Below are 21323 nucleotides of genomic sequence, written 5' to 3' on the forward strand. Positions count from 1 at the left end.
TTCAAAAAAAAATTATCCATAAAAGTAAAAGCTTAAAAGATGACGAACGCTTTGTCTTTCCGTTCCTTACCCACCAAAAAGCAGCATTCTCACTCCAATGCACACCTCATTAAGCAACCTAAAATGTTCAACACCACCACCACCTCCAGCTCCACCACCAACCCATTTATATACTCTGTTTCTTCACTTTTCTTTCTGTTTCTCCCTCTCTCATTCCCTGTAACATTTATGAGAAGTGCTGTTTTCAGTTCTTCTCTGCAATGTCTCATGAGATTGTTCCCGCCGATCCCATTGATGATGATGACAGTTACAATCACAATCGAGTTTATATGCAGCATGGTGGAGAAAGCTCCGCAACGGCTTCTTCTCTTACAAGATCACTTACTTCTGGTCGTGAACATGTTCCTGAACCGTTTGATAGTGAGAGATTGCCTCCCACACTTGCTTCAGAAATCCAGCGGTTCCTTCGTGTTGCCAATTTGATTGAAACTGAAGAGCCTCGTATTGCTTATCTTTGTAAGTTTCTTTCTTTCTTTTAAAATTTTTGTTCCTTTGGTGCATTGATTTTCATTCAAAATTTTGAATTGAATTTATTTAATGGCTTTTTTCATCTTTAAGTTATTTACTTATTGCAATTAGAGATGAAGAAAATTTGTTTACTTTTGCGTCTAAAAATATTGAGACAAAATGGGATTTTATTTAATGACTTCCTTCTGTATGTCTTAAGGAGTTTTTGTCTTTTGAAAAGATTTAGCACACGTTAATTTACTTAGTTTTGTGAGTGATTTGTAGCTTAATTATAATTTTTCTTTTCCGCCTTTTCTCGGCAATCAGGGAAGAAGAAAATTATTTTACTTGCGCCTATCAAGTTAATTTAGCAAGAAAGTAAATTTTATAGCTCATAAAAGTTGAGACAAAATGGGGATTTTATTCGATATACTATGTGCTGTGGTGTCATGTTAAAGAAAGAGTCCCAACCGCCTGATTGAATCTCTAATCATTTGTGAAATTAAAGTTTGAAAACAATTTTGCATACTGTTTTTTCACATTGTTATGTTGGTTCTTGAACAGGCCGGTTTCATGCTTTTGAAATAGCACATAACATGGACAGAAATTCAACTGGAAGGGGCGTCCGGCAATTCAAAACTTCTCTTCTTCAACGGCTTGAACAGGTAATAACCCATATGTATTTCTGCATGTTCTCTGCTTGTCATATCTTATATTATTTTGTTATGTTGAACTGCAATATAGTGTTTGTTAAAATTCCCAATTTAGGTTCTTTTTCAAGTGTCATTTTTATTCATGTATCACTAAGTCAGTTGTCTTGTGCCTTTTAGTTTTGTCTTTACAGCAAGAGCTTCTTGCTCTGGGGATCATTTAATTATTGATAGAATACATCTATTCTTCCTTTTCACTGAAGAAAGTTGCTGTTTTTTTTTGTTTTTTTTTTTTTTTTTTAAATCCAATTTGAGATTTCATGCCATTTTTTTTGGTTTGATGATTTATAGGATGAAGAAACAACCATAAATAGACGGAAGACAAAGAGTGACATTCGTGAACTGAAACGTGTTTATCATATATACAAAGACTATATTTTAAAAAATGGTGGAGCACTTGATTTAAAAGACAGGTAATCGAACTTATTATATTGGGCATTCCAATATGCTTAAGTTCTGGTACATTTTATCATACCCATTTTCCTTTGCTATTCCAATTTAATTTGTGGAGTTACATTTATATCATTCACAGAGAGAAATTGATAAATGCGCGTAGAATTGCTTCTGTACTTTATGAAGTATTGAGGACTGTGGCAAATGCAGCTGGTCATCAGGTTCCTTCTATTCCTCAATCATTTGATTTTTACTCTTTTATTTGGTGATAATAGAATTTTATAACCTTGATTACCACATTGCAGTTCTTATTTTATCTCTATTTCTTCTTTATTAGGCCCTAGCCGATAGAGACAATATCCAAAGAAATTCACAGTTCTATGTGCCATATAACATTCTTCCACTCGATCATGGAGGTATTCAGCATGTGATTCTGCAATTCACTGAGGTCTGGTCCATGTTCTTTAAAATTTTTCCTTATAGACAGGTTTCTAGCACAAGATATGTAAGACTTCGATACCAAATTCTTATTTCTGGAAAAATGAAAGACAGATTTTTAGTTTTTAAGCCTGGTAAGAGCTGAAGTTGGATTAACTGTTACCTGCTCTGGATTTGAATTCTTTTATGTTAAGCTTCATTTGTGTGCTACAATTTACCTGTGGCTTAGGTTTATTCTGCTGCAGTATGCCTGATGTTTAGCAAAAACATGATATTAGGTTTGGTGACTAGGTACTTACTTTGTACAGATTAAAGCTGTAATTGCTGCTGTTCGAAATACTCGTGGTTTGCCTTCAGCCCAATATTTTCAGAAATCTGGTGATTTCGTGGATTTGTTTGAATTTCTTCAGTATCGCTTTGGTTTTCAGGTGATTATACTAAATTGTAATATCTTTCATTATGTACTATATAATTTTCTGTAAACTTGTATGAAACTCCAGTTGGTAGTGTCTCTGGGATCTTAATATGAGACATCAAGGGTTCTCCTGACTTCGATATTATGTGTTCTCAATCAGGAAGGAAATGTGGCCAATCAGAGGGAGCATTTAATTCTACTCCTTGCGAACCTCCACGTTCGGCATTCTCAAAAACAGTCTTCTAACAAGATGGTGCTTTAGTTGTTTGATAGTATACCTCTTTAAGCTTATGGTTATCAATTAATCTGAAATTTTTGTTTTTATGATTCAGTTAGCAGATAAAGCTGTGGATGAATTGATGAAAAAGTTCTTTAAAAATTACACAAACTGGTGCAAATTTTTTAGGAGAAAAAACAGCATCAGGTGAGAGAATGATAAATCTGCTCTTCCTTTTGCATCAAAGAAAGATTCTTTCCATTTTAGGTTAACAAATATTGTCTTGTTTCTCAATTTATATCTGCAGTAATCATTCATCCACAAATAATGTATATGTATTTATTTTGTTTGGGTTGGTAGGTTTTCTTGTCAGAAGGTTGTGAAAGATACTGATTCTCTTGTTCTTTTTCTTGTGATAAACTAATTATTTGTCTTTGAAGGTTGCCTTGTGTGAAACAGGATGCTCAACAATATAAAATTTTGTATATAGGCCTTTACCTTCTTATATGGGGGGAGGCTGCAAACTTGCGGTTTATGCCGGAGTGCCTTTGTTATATTTTTCACCATGTAAGCTTAAAAATCTCTCACGACTGAATTTGAGTTGGTACTGCATATTTGAATAGTTATTGGTTTTTCTCACCATTTTTTCCCCTTTCATTCTGGAACTTAAAAAGCATAAACTATCCTAGTCTATCCTAAAACTTAACTCCTTCTTGACTAGATGGATATGTGTGACTCAATGAGTGATTAGGGACTTGAATAATTGACTTAAATTCAAGGTTTCAACTTTTAGTATTTCATCCATCAAAATGGGATATAGACATTATAGTGTTTGAAAAATTTAGAAAGATTTTTTTCTTAAAAGATATTCTTATGAAGTGAATGGCATTAAAAAAGAATATCATTATAGTATTTTAATGGGAGAAAGGAAATTAACAAAAAATAATTTCTTACATCATTGACATGGTCAACTTGCTTGGTTGATGGCTGAGAAACTGACATCTGAGGTTCGACCTTATGGTTGTTTGAGACAAGATTTGCCAGTAATATAAAGCATGACATGCTAAAGCAATAACAATGATGGATAGGATTGCTCAGAAATAATAACACTATAATCTTGATGCACTAATATGCAGATCACAATTATATAGTTGAGGTTGTAAATATGAAATTTATATAGAACAATACAGATTCATTGTTTTGTCTTTATAAATATCATCATTATCCTTATATGTCTGGTTTGATTTCAGATGGCATATGAATTGCATGGGGTATTAACTGATGCTGTTAGTACGAAAACTGGGGAGAAGATCATGCCAGCTTATGGAGGGGGATCTGAGTCCTTCCTTAACAATGTGGTTACCCCAATATACGGGGTTATATATGAGGTACATCTTCAATCTAATCCTATCTTTGTAAATATTTCTATTAAGAGGCTCATTTTTCTTATCAAAAACTGAAGGAAGCTGCAAAAAACAAAAGTGGGACAGCTGACCATTCGACATGGAGAAACTACGATGATCTGAATGAGTATTTCTGGTTAGAATCAAATGCTAAGTTATTATTTCCTATGCCTACTTTCCATGTTTTTATTTCAGGTTCTCAAGAAGTCACGACCATGGATAATCATTTTTTCTGTATTTTTAGGTCTCCAGATTGCTTCGAGATAGGTTGGCCATTGCGTCTGGACCATGATTTCTTTTGTGTACGTCCAGTAGTTAATTGTAAATTTAAGAAAGCCCGAGGATTGCTTGATGCGGAAAAAGAAAAATGTAAAGGAGAAGAAATGGAAGATGAAGAACAAGGGGTAAATAAATGGCTGAATTCACATAAGCACATATTCTCAAAAACTGATTTATTAATTAAATAGACATGAAACATCTAGCTGAGCATTATATTAATCTATACCTCCATTCCTTTTTTCTCCAAACCCTCTGCTGTTTCTAGCTTGTTGAAGACATAGAATATCTTATTGATCAACAATTAATAAGCATATCATAGTTGAACCTGTACACTGAAAAAATATATTATCTATTCAAATATCTATTGCACCCACTGTTTCGGTTTGCCCTTATACTAGAGTCCACTATTATGATTATGAGAGGATGTTTGGTACATTTTGTGAAAATGACAAAGAAGTCTTAAGATATTATTTCTCTTGGAAATCTCTTTTTGCTGAGTGACATCAGAGATAAGATTTATAAAGAAATGGTTTTGCAAGGTGCAACTATCACAATTTGATTAAATATAGGACATTTCAGCCTCCCTTATACCAACTTGTGGGAGGATTATATTTAATTTTTGTGTGCTTGGGCAGAGGTGGACTGAGTGTGGATAATAAAAAATGAAAATCCATTTAAAATTTCCTGTTGACATGCTACATTGGTAGGTGGAGATTTATTTTGTAAGTGTTTTTCTATTGTTTTTTTTTTCCTAACATATCTCACCTGAAGTAAGTAGTGAGGCCTTCAGATAATTAGTAAGAATTATTATATTTTAATGCATACCAGCATCAATACAAACGCAACTCATCTGCTCTATATTAATAGCTCATGTTATCTATTTCTCTCACATATTTTTCTTCTCCCACAGACTGCTACAGAAGACAATCGTGAGACAAAATGGTTAGGGAAGACAAATTTTGTGGAGATTCGTTCTTTTTGGCAGATTTTTAGGAGCTTTGATAGAATGTGGAGCTTTTTTATTCTATCCCTTCAGGTCTGTTTTGAATTTATAAAGTGGTGTACCAACTTTATTAATCTTGTCACAGTTTTGGCTTTGATCAATAAATTTTGTTTTCTTTTCAGGCAATGATTATTATGGCTTGCCACGATTTAGAGTCTCCACTTCAAATGTTTGATGCAGAAACATTTGAGGACATTATGAGCATCTTCATTACATCTGCTTTTCTCAAACTGATACAAGGTGAGGGCATATGCAATTATTTTGCCTATAACTGATATCATTTTAAGGAAAATACTAGTACTCTTTCTGACAATAATACATGGACATGGAAACCAATTGCCGTATTTCAACTCTTGCTATTTCCTCATGCTCATGTCTTGGCAGCATAACATGAACATGCTTATGTACACCTACACATGCTCACTGAGACAGAAACATATACATACTTGAAAAATATGTATAGACATAAATTTAAAATTTGGGAAGCATATATATGCATGCACGTTGAAGAACATGAACATATACACAATTATGGTAATCTAATTCTTTGGTTTGGGCTTTCAGCAATTTTTGACATTGCCTTCACGTGGAAAGCCAGAAAAATGATGGATTCCTCTCAAAAAAAGAAACATGTGTTGAAGCTGGTTCTCGCAGTCATATGGACAATTGTTCTTCCTGTGTTGTATGCCCATTCTAGAAGAAAATATACTTGTTATTCCACACAGTACAAGAGCTGGCTTGGAGAATTGTGTTTCTCTTCCTATATGGTTGCAGTCACAATATACTTGATGACTAATGCAGTTGACTTGGTGTTATTTTTTGTTCCTGCTGTTGGCAAATACATTGAGGTCTCAAATTTCCGGATATGCACAATGCTGTCTTGGTGGACACAGGTAGAATTCATTAGAGGTTAACATCCCTTTTCTGTTTCCTCTTGTGTCAACATTTCATGAAATTGATTTCTATAGGGAATTTAGACCTTCATTGGATGTTAATATGTTGTCATGATTTACAATAGTAATGCTTGCTTTTTTTTTTTTTTTTTGCCAAGAATTGAACAAGAAACAATGATAAAAAAAACGCCAACTTATTTTTTTTTTTAATCATTTATGTGAACCTTGATTTCAAAGTTGTTGAAGGTATTGTTAAAATTGTTGCATGGAAACTTGCTAAAATTATAACTAATGTAGAGAAAGTGCAACATGTGTCAAACTACAAACAAGAATGTACTATTATTAAGCACACATTTAATGAATATTATCGCATGGAAGGTCAAAATGTACTGATTTGATATTCCTAAAGCTTATGACCTATTGCTTAATTTTTATTTTTTTTCATTTCCCATAGTTAATACCCTCTATGTAGCTTTATATTTTGAGTAGACCTTTTTTTCTTTTTCTTTTTTTCAAATAATCGTACTGTTTTAGAATTTTGTAGTAATGTGCATTGGTTTTAAATTTTGTGAATCTCTCTAATAATTGGTTCTCTGGATTTAGCCTAGATTATTTGTTGGACGTGGAATGCAAGAAACTCAAGTTTCGCAGTTCAAGTATTCTCTTTTCCCAACTGTGATGATTTTTTGGTTTATTGCCTTTGTATCAAATGTTTCCTAATGTATTTCCTTTCTCTTACTATGCAGGTATCTGCTATTCTGGATATTGGTTTTGCTTAGCAAATTTGCATTCAGCTACAGTTTTGAGGTGAGTACTACTCTAAATGCTTCCAACAACATGATGTTGATGACAAGGTATTTTGGGAACAAACAATGAATTCAGAATATATTAAGATCTTTCAACCATCTGAAAGAGGCTAGATCTGTGTTGTGAGGCATCATAAAAATTAAGTTCTATAAAATAAATTGTGTTTGGCACCATCTAGACCATTTTTAATTCTAAATTATGCAGCATGTAATAGGAAGTTGAACTGAGTTCTATCTGTGTTGTGTTGACTTGGGAGGAAAGCTGGTTAAAACCTATCGAACATGATGACACAGAAGATTTTGTCTTTCATTATATTTATTTATTTCATCTAACTACAAAGAGATTTTAAAATATGAATTGTTTTCCTGGTTTATCTCTTGTGTTGTGGAGTGGTCTTTTTCTGTGGCTTATGGCATAAGTTTTGGGTGCTATGGACACTTTTTTTCTTTTTTTTTTTGTAGATTTTGTTTACCCCTGATGGCTTTTTGCTTCATATGGACCTCTGGTCCACTTCATATTTGTAGCTTTTTGATCCTTTTAAGAGAAAAGTTTGATTATTTTTATAAGCATCCACAGCAGATTAAATTAGGTCACATGTTTCCTTAGAGTTGCATTTTATCATAAGATGTAACAAACATATGATTATATAGTTGAGTAAATTTAGCTCTTCTCCTATCAGTCATTAGTCTTTTCTAATTTGATAGCAGAGTATGCTAGTCTTGGTTGTTAGGAAGCCAAATTTTCTATACTTGCTATTGATTTAGTATTACTCTGTTTCAAAATTTAAGGTAATACCTTACCAACATAAATATTTCTTCAGATTCCTGAGTTTGTCCTAAGAAGATAAAGATGGAAGATTGGAGAAAAGAAAAAAGAAAAAATTGTTGGAAGAAATTTAGGGAGCCATAAATATTATTATCAGTCTAATAATCATGTGATAGATAGAACTACTTGTTGTTAGTTGGTTTCAATAAGTTTGAGCAGTAATATTCTATCTTTCTGACTTTGATTATCTTTCAAAATTTGTGCCTGCAACAGAACTTACTAATCATAATTTCCAAATAAAAAATACAGATAAAACCACTCATTGCACCTACAAGAATGATAATGAGTATTGGTGTGCAGAATTATGATTGGCATGAGCTATTCCCAAAAGGTAAATTCCATCTCTCTAATTCTGTTTTTTCAAGCCTGGAAGCTGAGTTTTATTGATGTTAATATACCTAATGAAGATATGTTCTTCTCTTGTAGTCAAAAGTAATGCTGGTGCAATTGTGGCTGTATGGGCCCCCATCATAGTTGTGAGTTTCTGCCTCAATATCCGGAACATTTCCTTTTAATGTTTTACCTTGTATATATTTAGTTGCATTGAAGCTCATTATCAGTTGACAGATGTTTTCTTTTTGGTACATAAATGCAATTATAGGATTTTTATGCAAGGTAGCGTCTGAAAATGTATATGATTTTTCTAACAGATATATTATCTAATGAAATAGTAAAGATGAATTACATGCCCTTTTTGCAGTGCATGGAAAACTTCCTGGATGTGTGTTACCTTCTGTAACCAGATTGATGATTCCTATTATTAATTTATTATCTTTGGTACTCAGGTGTATTTCATGGAAGCACAGATTTGGTATTCTGTTTTCTGTACAATCTTTGGTGGACTTTATGGAATTTTGCATCATCTTGGAGAGGTAAGAAGTATTTTTCTTCCCTAACTAGCATGATCCCACACTACTAACTCTTGTTGATTACAGATTCGGACATTGGGAATGCTGAGAAGTAGATTTCACACCTTGCCTTCTGCATTCAATGTTTGCCTTATCCCACCTGCACACAAAAATGACCAAAAGAGAAAAAGAAAAAGCTTTTTCAGGAGATTTTTTAAGGTGTGAGGAACTAATTTTTCAATATTGTTACAAAATTGTTCGAAGAATTGCCTATTTTATCTTAATGATGGCTCAACTGAATTTTATCAGGTACCCGAGGGTGAAAAAGATGCTGTTGCCAAATTTGTTCTAGTTTGGAACCGAGTTGTTAATACTTTCCGGTCAGAGGACTTGATAAGCAATAGGTAGAGCTAATATGTTGTTGAAGTGTTTCTCAGTAGCATTCTTTAGATCACTAGCTTCTAAAATATATTTTTGCATGAACAGGGAGTTGGATCTGATGACAATACCTATGTCATCAGAGTTATTTACTGGAATAATTCGTTGGCCCATTTTCCTCCTAGCAAATAAGGTATAGTCTTTACTCAATTTTTTTAATTTTGTATTTTATTCTTTTTATTTATAAAGGATGTCCCTACTCTTGTCAGTTTTCAACAGCAGTCAGCATTGCAAGAGACTTTGTTGGGAAGGATGAGATTCTTTTCAGGAAGATTAGAAAAGACAAGTATATGTACTGTGCCGTTAACGAGTGCTATGAATCACTGAAGTACATTCTTGATATTCTTGTTGTTGGTGAACTGGAAAAAAGGTAGATAAGATAATCTGTTGATCAAAGTTAACCTTCTATGCACATATTTAGGATTTCTTCTTAAGGTTCACTAGCTATGTATCACCCAGTTGTTTTATGTGGCTCTTCTTAGTCAGCCATGAAATTGATGAGTTAAAACTGTAATTGTGCTTTCTCCTTATTTCCAGCGAATAACACTATTGTGGACACTGTGGTGGTTCCTGCTTTGCTTTTTAGGGTTATAAACAACATTACAAATGAAATTGAAGGAAGTATTGCAAGATCTAGTCTTCTTGAAGAATTCAAAATTACTGAGCTCATAGCTTTACAAGCCAAATGTATTGAATTGGTTGAACTTCTGGTAATTGTTGAAATGCAAAGCTGAATTTCAAATGTTCACTGGATTTTATTGTTTCTTAACAAATTCTTGAGTCTAATCAGATTTTCTATGATATTGTTTAAGGTTGAGGGAAATGAAAATCAACATGATAATGTTGTGAAGCTTCTGCAAGATATCTTTGAGCTTGTAATAAATGATATGATGATAAATGGTTTCAGGTTTGCTGCTTTCAGTCACTTTTCCCTTTTTAAGATCATTTACAGGGTTCGCTTTACTAAATTTTGTTTTCAATGTGCACAGAGTATTCGATTTGGTTGAATGCACCCCAGCAGGTTAAGCTGGATTTTGGCTTTCGTTTTGAAGAAATTGAACCTGAGTTATTTGCTGACAAGAGTTCTGTCAATTTTCCTTTTCCAGACTCTGGCCCTTTGAATGAACAGGTGTTGTTCTTCTTTCATTTGTGTTTTTTCCTTTTCTCTCGTTGCCCTTATTTTAGGTGACTTGTTCACCATACCTCAGTGAGAAAAATCAACCCTACTTTGATTTGTTAACCCATCTCAGATTTAGTTTCTTACCTTTTCTACACAGATGGGCATGCAAACTCATACACTATTCATATGCGCATGATCCTTAAGTCCATACACTCATTTATATATATAATTAGAAACATCCACATACACATATCTGAGACTTATAATAACCACTGTTTCAAACTTTGGCTGGCAGATTAAACGTTTTCTTTTGTTGCTTACTGTTAAAGACAAGGCAATGGACATACCTGCAAACCTAGAGGCTCGTAGGCGCATCTCATTCTTTGCTACTTCCCTGTTTATGGATATGCCCAGTGCTCCTGAAGTACGCAATATGCTGTCATTCAGGTTGAATATATTGATCCTTCCCCATTCTATTTCTTGATCACAACTACTTCTATTTGCAATTTTATTGTAATTAAATTGTTTTATCTTCAGAAATTTGATGTGATAGATCAACTGAATGTTTAAGGATATGAGCTGGTTAAATTTTACGGATAATGTATGTCTTTAAAAGAACTGGAATTCATCTAGTCATCTGCTAATACCAAGGACACTATAGGAGGACCAAATAGCATCAACCTACAACTTTAGTAGAATAAAATGCAGCCTATTAGTATACGTTTTATAGAATATACTTTATATCCCATATGTTCATCAGTTCTTCTCAGGTTATATTGTACTCATCAATTTGGCAAATAATTTAAGCCAGATATATGCATGACATTTATTTCAGCATTATTATTAAGTTACTCCAGCATTAACTTTGTCTATTTTTCTCTCCGTGTTTATTCTATAATATGCCATTCTACTGCTGTTAAAATTTTCAGCTAAAGCATACAGGGTTCAGTGTATATTGATAGGAACCCACTCAATAACTCAACAATTTAGGCTGGGCCATGGGTCTTTCATGGGCTTGGGTAGAACTCTCCTTGAAAACCGCTTGTCAAGGGAGGGTGCCAAGCCTTTATAACTTACATGCCCCATCAACAATTCCATATATACACATATATATGCACAAGAAAAATTCTCTACACAACATAACTTAAATCACACTTAGGGTAGGATTTACTGACCTTTTAATATGAGCAAATTCAACCCTTTAAGAATCTCCTTTGATCAAACTCTCTTCCTCTTAAATCCTATGAGCATAAACCATTAAAATCAACACTTTAAAAACTAAAATTCACTTCTTAGTGCAAGGATCTTACCTATAGAAGCTTAAGATTGAAAATCCACTAAAAAACACCCAAAACCTTTGAATTTTCCTTTGAAGAAGAATTGAAGAATTTGAGAGAATATGGAGGTGAAAGTGGCGTGCATATGGGTAAGAGTGGCTAGGGTTTCATTCTTCAACTTGATATAACATAAAAATTATATATTAGTTTCTCATTTTGCCCTTGCACTTGGGCACCCTCTCTTGGCAAGCCGGTTTTCCAAGGAGAGTTCTATCCAAACCTATGAAAGACCCATGACCTAGCCCAAATTGTTGGTTATTGGAGTGGGTTCCTATCAATTCGTATCACAGCATAATCTTGCACCTATGTGGTAGTTGACCTGTGACAGGCTGACCCGTGGCAGGCTGCTACCCTGAGAAAGGGCATGGAGGCCTGAGGGAAAAAGGGATCCGCATAGTCACCCAAGGGGTAAAGAGGCCGACGGGGGTAAAGAGGCCGACTTGGACATCGGTTGCGGAAGCGTGGTGGAATGTTAGGATCCCACATTGAAAGGGAAAAGGGTGGGCATGTGGGTTATAAAGGTTTGGGCACTCTCCCTTGGCAAGCCGGTTTTTCAAGGAGAGTTCTACCCAAACCCATGAAAGACCTATGGCCCAGCCCAAATTGTTGAGTTATTGGAGTGGGTTCCTATCAAATAGTAATAGTAATATATATATGTTAAGATTTAACTTGTTATCAATAATAATCTCTTCCAGTATGGTTTCTGATTGGTAGTCATTAAAACAAGCATCATAGATATGATGACTATCAACATACGTACACAAAAATCAATAAAGAAGCCCTACAAACTTGCAGAATCTTATTTCCATTTACGATAATGTTTTAAGATGCATGCTTTAAAAATGTAAATCTTTTTATTTGACAAAAGCGTAGACCATATGAATTCCCTAATTTATTTCATTCCCTAGTACAGTGTTTTTACTCCCCACTACTTGGAAGACGTTAACTTTTCAATGAAAGAGCTACATTCAAGCAAAGAAGAGGTTTCTATCATCTTCTATATGAAAAAGATTTATCCTGGTAATCCAGTAGGACATCTTCACTAATATATTTGTCTCTCCATTAGAATGAAACTTCAATCATGTTGTTCCTATCTTTCTCTTAGATGAATGGAAAAATTTTCTGGAACGGATGGGGTGTGAAAATCTGGATGCAGTAAAAGATGAAGAGAAGGAGGAAGAGCTTAGAAATTGGGCTTCTTTTCGGGGGCAGACACTAAGCAGATCAGGTAAAACAAAAAAAAGATTCAGTTGTTATCATGTATTCGGCTTTTGATCGAAACAGAGCAAAAAAGTTAATGATCAGAACTTAACCTCCTGTTCTTTGGCTTTAACAGTTAGAGGAATGATGTACTACAAAGAAGCTTTAAAATTACAAGCTTCTCTTGACATGGCTGTAAATGAAGGTTTGTAATCTTGAACGTAGAGAATAGTACTTAGAAGCCTTTGTTTGGTGATCCCCTTTTTTATTGATATTTCCTTATTATGGTACGAGTGTATTCTATGGCATCTATGTACATCACCGAAGATTATATTTTAAGGAGATTGTTTCTCTAAAATCTTTTATGCTACGTGAATGATTCTACCAGGTATCCTTGAAGGCTTTGAAACTGCTGAAAAAAATAGTCTTATGTCTGCTCAAATAGATGCATTAGTAGACATGAAATTCACATATGTTGTTTCCTGTCAAATGTTTGGCACACAAAAATCTTCTGGAGATCCCCATGCACAAGACATAGTTGACTTGATGATCAGGTAATTAATTTCCCAGAAAGAGAAAGAAATGTTGCACAAATTTAAAATTTATTTTGTATAACATATTTTAGAAGTCAACTAAATAAGCCACAACATTATTGCTTGAAGGTACCCGTCTCTCCGTGTTGCTTATGTTGAGGAGAAGGAAGTGATTGAGGCAGACAAGCCTCAAAAGGTTTATTCTTCTATATTGGTTAAGGCAGTCAATGGTCTTGATCAGGTATTTGTTATTTCTTTTAGCATTTAAAATAAGAGGAATGTGCTTGAAATTTTTGCTGGCTGAAGGAAGACAAATAATTTATTCTGTTGGATGTGTATGCTAAGTTTTGTTTGAATAATACACATATCTTTCAAGAGAGAAAATCACTCAAATGATTGATGATCAAATATGAAACTGAACAACAAGAAGATAAAATTAAGATTTAAGAGCGAAAGACACAGAATTTACTATAGTTACATTTTTTCATATTCTCATAGCTTTCTTTACTTTCTTATTTATAATTGGTATAGATTCACTATATTCCCTGTTATTGGAGGAGGCATGTTATTTATCTCTTTTATTCAAACTAAGGTGACCATTGAATTGAATTGTACTGACATTTATATGGAGAGATATTGTAACAATAATCAATATGCACATTGTAACAATTAAACTGAAACCTTAGTTAGAATAACCTTAGTTAGAATAATTGAGTTTGAATAAGTAGGATATTTAGTATTACTCGTATGGGAAACCATGTTAATGAAATCCTTTTTGTCGCCTCTGAAGTTCACGTTTCTGTTATTACATTTATGGTTTATGCACTTCTGATACCTCTGTCCAACTTTTTTTTTTTTTTTTGTTCTTTTCTGGTATAAGAATTGAATATGAAGAAAAGGAAAGAATGAAATTCCTGGGAAATGAGCCCAATTCCACAGAATTTCCATAATTTTTTTGTTCTTTTCCATTGTTCTTCTTGAGATCAAAATGAAGAGATACAATCACAAAGTCTAGCTAATTGAATAAATTAATAATCAACCTTTCTTAAAATAACTTTTAGTTCAGAAGGAAGATTGGAGTTTCTCAACTGAATTGGGGATTTTTAAACATGTCATGAAGAAAGAAGTTTGCCTTTAAGAATGATCTTTTCAAAGAGGATTTGATAAACTATAGAACTTTAATTCCTAAAAGGGTGATAATAAAAAAATTAGCTCTCTGGTTATTCAATAAATGATGTAACATAATTTGATATATCTTTTAGTGAAACTTTTGCAGATAATACATGTATTGATAAATTTTAGAAGACTTTAAATTCATTGGTGTCATTAATTAGTGCTTATTTGACAATATTAGTTTGAACCCTGGATTATTGGAAATGGATTAGCCTGTATTATAGCAGTAACTACATTGTAAGGATTACCACTCGGGTCATGCAGATTCTTGCTCTCCTATAGCCTTCACTCTTTAATTAATATACTTTTTCATTAGTAACTGTTGGTTAAGTATATTGTTTATCTTGTGTAGGAAATATATCGCATAAAGCTTCCTGGTCCACCAAATATCGGAGAAGGGAAGCCCGAAAATCAAAATCATGCCATAGTTTTTACTCGTGGAGAAGCTCTACAGACAATTGATATGAACCAAGTACACTCTTGCCACAATAGCTGCTAGTTAATGAATCCAATAGCTTTGGTGCTTATGGTTTCTGGCTTTTCAGGATAATTATTTGGAAGAAGCTTTAAAAATGAGAAATCTCCTACAAGAATTTCTTCGAAACCATGGACGACGGCCGCCTTCAATACTTGGTTTGAGGGAACACATATTTACAGGAAGGTACAATCCTCTTATCCCATAAGTTATAAATACCACATCTTGTGTGTAGATAGTTGGAACCAATGCTATGTAGAAAAGAGATTCTTTTAAGATCCTCTTATCCTATAAGTTAAAGGTCATAGGCTCTTGTAGGAATTTAAGAGGTCCTGAGACTAAATCCATTCACGCCCAAGGTTGGGAGGGTTTGGTTTATGTTGGTTGCAGCATCTACAGCCCATACATGGTGCTAAGTTCTCTCTGTTGCCAATATGATTGTCATTCATAAAAGGAAATGATTCTGACATAACTTGTAATTAAAACATTTTCAATAGTCATATTAAATGGTAATTTGTGTTTATATACTTCATATACCTATAAACGTACACTAGTGATTATAGATCTTAGTGGACTGAAAATCTCACTTTGTCTCTTAAACTGCAGTATTTCTTCCCTAGCATGGTTCATGTCATATCAAGAGACCAGTTTTGTCACCATCGGTCAGCGGCTTCTTGCCAATCCTCTCAGGTAACATGTGTTCATTACTTCAAGCTTGTGCTTGAAGTAATTAAATACAAATATGTGTACACATATTGCCTTGTCTGTGTATGTAGAATATTTGCCTTGTTACCTCGTGAATGAGAAAGCACAGTACTCCAAATATGATTGACAAACAAACATGGCTGATTAACCTCGTTTTAGTTGATATATCTATTGCTTGCGTGGCTTTGCCATTGCATAATCTTTCTTCACTAATCCTTCTTTTGTTAAGGTCTTTCACCATAATACTCTACTCATATTTTCCTCTTGTCCTTAATGCTCTAGTCATTAACTTTTATTTTTATTTTCATCTCATCTGCAGGGTAAGATTCCACTATGGACATCCTGATGTATTTGATAGGGTATTCCACATTACAAGAGGTGGAATAAGCAAAGCATCAAAAACAATCAATCTGAGCGAGGATGTCTTTGCTGGTAGGATATAGTACCTCCAAATGTTATATCCTATTATATGGTCAAAGTTATTTCACTTTTACATGAACTTCTTCCATTTTAGGATTTAATTCTACCTTACGACGGGGAAATATCACCTACCATGAGTACTTGCAAGTGGGCAAAGGTCGTGATGTGGGCCTAAACCAAATCTCAAAGTTTGAAGCCAAAGTGGCTAATGGAAACAGTGAACAAACGTTGAGTCGCGACATATACCGCCTTGGGCGCAGCTTTGATTTTTTCCGGATGCTCTCTTGTTACTTCACAACCATTGGATTTTATTTCAGCAGCCTGGTAACTACGTTGAACCCTGAAATGATCCTTCTTTTAGTTAAATTTATCACAGTTTGCCAGTTGTTTTAAAAACAAAGTTACACAGAACTCTACCCAAGAAAATCATCCATATTCACAAAACAGATGTTAAATAAAAAATCATCTATAAATATATGGTGGAAACAGACCCAGGTGGACACTTGAGGGTGGAAAATAAATTGATAAACTACATGTTATTCTCTCAGTTCAAATTTATCAGAAGCCTCTTATATTTCTCTTGTAACTTAATGTAATGCTATGTAAGTTGCCTTTTTCTTTCATTTCTGATATGCAGTATTTGGTAATTCTTACTCTTCTCGTATATATGTGCTGATTAGTTTATAATTGACAATACTTTCAACAGATTTCAGTAATTGCAATTTATGTATTCCTCTACGGGCAGCTATACCTGGTTCTTAGTGGGTTGCAAAATGCACTCATGCTCGAGGCTAAAATGAGAAACATTCAATCACTGGAAACAGCTCTTGCCTCCCAATCATTTATTCAGCTTGGGCTCCTAACAGGCTTACCAATGGTGATGGAGATTGGGCTTGAGAGAGGATTTCTTACAGCTCTTAAAGATTTTGTCCTAATGCAATTACAACTTGCGTCTGTTTTCTTCACTTTTTCTCTCGGAACAAAAATCCATTATTATGGGCGAACAATTCTGCATGGTGGAGCTAAGTACAGGCCTACTGGACGTAAGGTTGTGGTGTTTCATGCCAGCTTCACCGAGAACTACAGATTATATTCACGGAGCCACTTTGTTAAAGGATTTGAACTATTGCTTCTGTTGATTGTATACGATTTGTTTAGGCGGTCCTATCAGAGCAGCATGGTATATGTATTAATCACTTACTCCATTTGGTTCATGTCAATCACTTGGCTGTTTGCGCCATTTCTGTTTAATCCTTCTGGATTCAGTTGGAGTAAGATAGTAGATGACTGGAAAGACTGGAATAAGTGGATCAAGCAGCAAGGAGGTATAGGAATTCAACAGGACAAAAGTTGGCAGTCTTGGTGGAATGATGAGCAAGACCACCTTCGGCGCTCAGGCTTGGCTGCTAGGTTGTTTGAGATACTTCTTTCTACTCGATTTTTCATGTATCAATATGGTTTGGTCTATCACCTTGACATTTCCCACAAGAGCAAAAATTTTTTGGTATATCTGCTTTCCTGGGTTGTGCTTCTTGCAGTTTTCTTATCAGTCAAGGTAAATTCTCCCACCGTAGATTAAAACTCATTCACTTAACCTGATCAAGATGCAAAAACTAAAATAAACGCTTTGCTATAACATCAACATTAATGTGATATCTCAACATGAATTGCAGGCAGTGAACATTGGAAGACAAGTGTTCAGCGCTAAGTACCACCTTGTGTTCAGGTTTTTCAAAGCATTTCTCTTCCTGGGTTCTCTAACCGTTATAATTTTACTTTCTGTCATCTGCCAACTATCTTTCAAGGACATAATCGTATGCTGTCTGGCATTTTTGCCAACCGGATGGGGTCTAATACTGGTAAGAGTTAAAGCATCAATACTCTTTCTTGTTACAAAACTTGCCCTATCCATTTTCTCTCTCGACTGACATGTTGCTTTCGTCAGGTCGCACAAGCCATGAGGCCAACGGTAGAGAAAGTCAGACTATGGGAGTTTATGCAGGTCCTTGCTAAAGCATATGACTACGGAATGGGGGTTGTTCTTTTTGCACCTATAGCTATTCTTGCTTGGCTCCCAATTATATCAGCCTTCCAGACTCGATTCCTTTTCAACGAGGCCTTCAACCGGCACTTGCACATTCAACCAATTCTTGCCGGGAAAAAGAAGAACAGATGATTTTTGGCTACTCACAAGTTATAGCCTGTTTATACTATTTTTTTAGTCAGGTATATCAACACATAAAAACAATAAGCCTGTCAAAAGTATAGTGTATAGCTGAAATTCATATGTTAATGTATATACAAGTACAAGTTTGTTAGAGGGTATAGAATCATTTATCTCCAAATTATCATCCTGAATTGGCCATTATATGTTAGGTTTGACAGTAATCCTGGAAAGCAAAACATGAAAGGCCTTGTTAATGTTGGTCAATTTTTTATTTCTTTATACTTTATAGCAACCACAAACTCACCCTTAATAAGTCTAAATTTGATAAAACAACTTAAAATTATGAATTTTATGAAATCCGTTTTCTGCTTTTTACGAGTATTAAAAAATCTAAAGAATGAAAACTTGTTTGTATAACCACCACTAGCTGATCCAATAATCAACTAAGACTTTTGGGTGTATTATTCAAGAGGTCTTGAGTTTGATCTACTTAAATTGTTAATAGGTGGTCACTGAAGGGATTTATTCGGTTGTCAACTTCAGAGTCCCGTGGGATTAGTTGAGGTGCGTGTAAGCTGATCTGGACACTCCCGATCATCCAAAACAAAAAAATGTGTTTGTATTTTAAAAATTTTGAAGTTGAAAATGCATTTAACATAATTATATAAAATACAAAGAAATAAATTATCATCTACAAAACTTATAAAAAACTTTAAAAGTACAACATATTTTGTTCGTCTAATGAAAATGTCTCAAATAATCTTTTTTTTCGATTGTAATTTTGTGACACAAACATTGATTTGAAACTGAAATTTCTTTTTTTATTGGAATTTTTTCTCTTTTCTTAACTCTAAAATTCACAAAATAAAAAATTCGTAGAAAAGAAATGAAAAACGGAAATGAGCATAAACAATACATGTAAAATGTTAGATCTCAATCTTCTGAAAACCGTTGAACCCGTATTGTATCAATCCGTAGTACACAACAGTTGAGAATCTTGAGATGAGCAAAACGGTACCGTGTTTGTTTCCTAATTTTGAACTGCCTTGTTGCTTCAACTCAAGCACTTTCCCTCTCGCCATTCTTGTGTTTTGACCCACCAAAACTATGATTTCACGTTCAGTTTTTGCTGCTTCTAAGAAACTTCATCAATCAATCTTTCGTAAACCAACTCTTCATCTTCTTCCTTCTTCTTTTTCTTCTTTCTCTTCAACACCACATCAAGATTCTCACAATCTCTACAAACTCAACCACAAAGACTGGTTATCACCAAACGAAGTCTTGAAAATTTTCTCCAATCTCAAAGAACCCACCTCCATAATCTCAGTCCTAAACCAGTACTCTCAGAGAAAAGACTATAAACCCAATGAAGCTCTTTTCACTCTCGTCATCAACCACCTCGCTCAAGCCAAAAGCTTTGATGCCATTGAACACATTATGCAAAGAATCAAAGTTGAACGCAGCTGTCGTTTATCCGATGAGTTTTTCTATAATGTCGTCAAGATTTATGGGAATCAAGCTGGGAGAATTAAGAAAGCTATTGACACCCTATTTGACATGCCAAATGGTTATAAGTGTTGGCCGAGTGTTAAAACTTTTAATTTTGTGCTGAATTTGCTTGTTGCAAACAAACTGTTTGATGAAATTCATGAGATTTATTTGAGTGCAAATAGGCTTGGTATTGAGATTGATGAATGTTGTCTTAATATTCTTGTTAAAGGGTTGTGTGAAAATGGGAATTTGGAGGCCGCGTTTTATGTGCTTGATGAATTTCCTAAGCAGAATTGTAGGCCGAATGTGAGGACATTTTCGACTTTGATGCATGGTTTATGTGAGAAGGGGAAGCTTGAGGAGGCATTTGGGTTGCTTGAAAGGATGGAAAGAGAGGGAATTGATGCGGATACGATCACGTTTAACATATTGATTTCGGGGCTTAGGAAGCAAGGCAAGGTTGAGGAGGGGATGAAGCTTTTGGAGAGAATGAAGGTTAAGGGGTGTTATCCAAATGCAGGCTCTTATCAAGAGGTTTTGTATGGATTGCTTGATAAGGAGAGGTTTATGGAGGCGAAAGAAATTTTGGGTCGAATGATTTGTGCGCATATGAGTCCTAGTTTTGTTTCATACAAGAAGCTGATTCATGGACTTTGCAGTGAGAAGTTAGTGGAGGATGTGGATTTGGTTTTGAAGCAGATGGTGCAACAAGGTTTTGTTCCGAGAATGGGGATGTGGAGGGCGATTGTTCGATGTGTGTTGTCAGGGAATAATGCTAATATTTGTCTAGATGAAATTGTTGATAGCTAGGTGATTGAGTTGAGTAGATATTTATGGTTCTTGTTTTCTGTGGTCCTTGAAAGTGGACAGGAAATGATGTTGGTGGAAAATCAATGGTATGCTGAAACAGGTTTGAAACTCGTCAACTGGATTGGACTGAATGGAGGAAGCTGAAGATGCTTCAGCCTGTATTATTATCTTCAAGTTGACACTTTTAGCCTGGAACTGACATCACACATTTAAACTGATAATTGTGATCCTTTAACCGTTTATTCATCAAACAAAGATTTCAAGCAGAGCTTCTGGCCTTGACTACCCATTTCACATTTTAGGCATAGCTGGTGTATTTGGCGGCTTCTTATCCAGTACTATGCATGGTTCCTTGATAACCTCTAGTTGGATCAGGGAAACCACAGAAAACGAATCCGCTAATGAAGGTTAATGATTCAGTCAAGAGGAAGAAACTTATAATATCGTAGCTGGTCATGGTTATTTTGGCTGATTGATCTTTCAATACTGTAATGTGCATATGTATTCCTAGTTCTTAATCTCGTTATTGCTAAATCAATTTGAGGGATCAGTTGCCCTTGGATCTTTATCCTGGTCTCTTGTAACCCCTGGCAATGGTGGTGATATCAAAAGTCTACCTATATGTTCAAGCCATATTGTTGTTTAGGATCTAAAACGATTCTCGCATAAACAATTGTTTCTTTAAATCCTGCTACACGCGCATTCATTCAATAAAC

The 21323-nt window shown here is 34.6% G+C and overlaps 2 protein-coding genes across 2 annotated transcripts; both read left to right on the forward strand.

Annotated features, from left to right (window-relative positions):
* Positions 1 to 171: 171 nt before the first annotated feature.
* LOC116117993 (putative callose synthase 8) lies at positions 172 to 18508 on the forward strand. The gene is given in 42 exon segments (XM_031403971.1): positions 172 to 516; positions 1072 to 1172; positions 1509 to 1630; positions 1750 to 1831; positions 1948 to 2058; positions 2357 to 2476; positions 2624 to 2716; positions 2796 to 2887; positions 3121 to 3247; positions 3931 to 4068; positions 4143 to 4219; positions 4328 to 4487; positions 5273 to 5398; positions 5488 to 5605; positions 5930 to 6258; positions 6862 to 6914; positions 7005 to 7065; positions 8140 to 8221; positions 8317 to 8366; positions 8676 to 8762; positions 8826 to 8957; positions 9048 to 9142; positions 9225 to 9309; positions 9386 to 9546; positions 9763 to 9886; positions 9989 to 10083; positions 10166 to 10175; positions 10177 to 10305; positions 10592 to 10743; positions 12547 to 12653; positions 12739 to 12861; positions 12970 to 13038; positions 13222 to 13387; positions 13496 to 13607; positions 14892 to 15011; positions 15085 to 15200; positions 15621 to 15704; positions 16039 to 16151; positions 16234 to 16463; positions 16846 to 17694; positions 17813 to 17998; positions 18085 to 18508. Coding segments are annotated over 42 exon segments (5874 nt in total). The 5' UTR covers positions 172 to 260; the 3' UTR covers positions 18316 to 18508.
* Positions 18509 to 19307: 799 nt separating this feature from the next.
* LOC116117991 (pentatricopeptide repeat-containing protein At3g14580, mitochondrial) lies at positions 19308 to 21301 on the forward strand. The gene has a single exon (XM_031403970.1). The coding sequence runs from the start codon at positions 19414 to 19416 to the stop codon at positions 20605 to 20607; it is 1194 nt and encodes a 397-aa protein (XP_031259830.1). The 5' UTR covers positions 19308 to 19413; the 3' UTR covers positions 20608 to 21301.
* The last annotated feature ends 22 nt before the right edge of the window (positions 21302 to 21323 follow it).

The sequence above is a fragment of the Pistacia vera genome, unplaced genomic scaffold (genome assembly GCF_008641045.1).
Source record: "Pistacia vera cultivar Batoury unplaced genomic scaffold, PisVer_v2 Contig829, whole genome shotgun sequence".
Taxonomy (NCBI): Eukaryota; Viridiplantae; Streptophyta; class Magnoliopsida; order Sapindales; family Anacardiaceae; genus Pistacia; species Pistacia vera.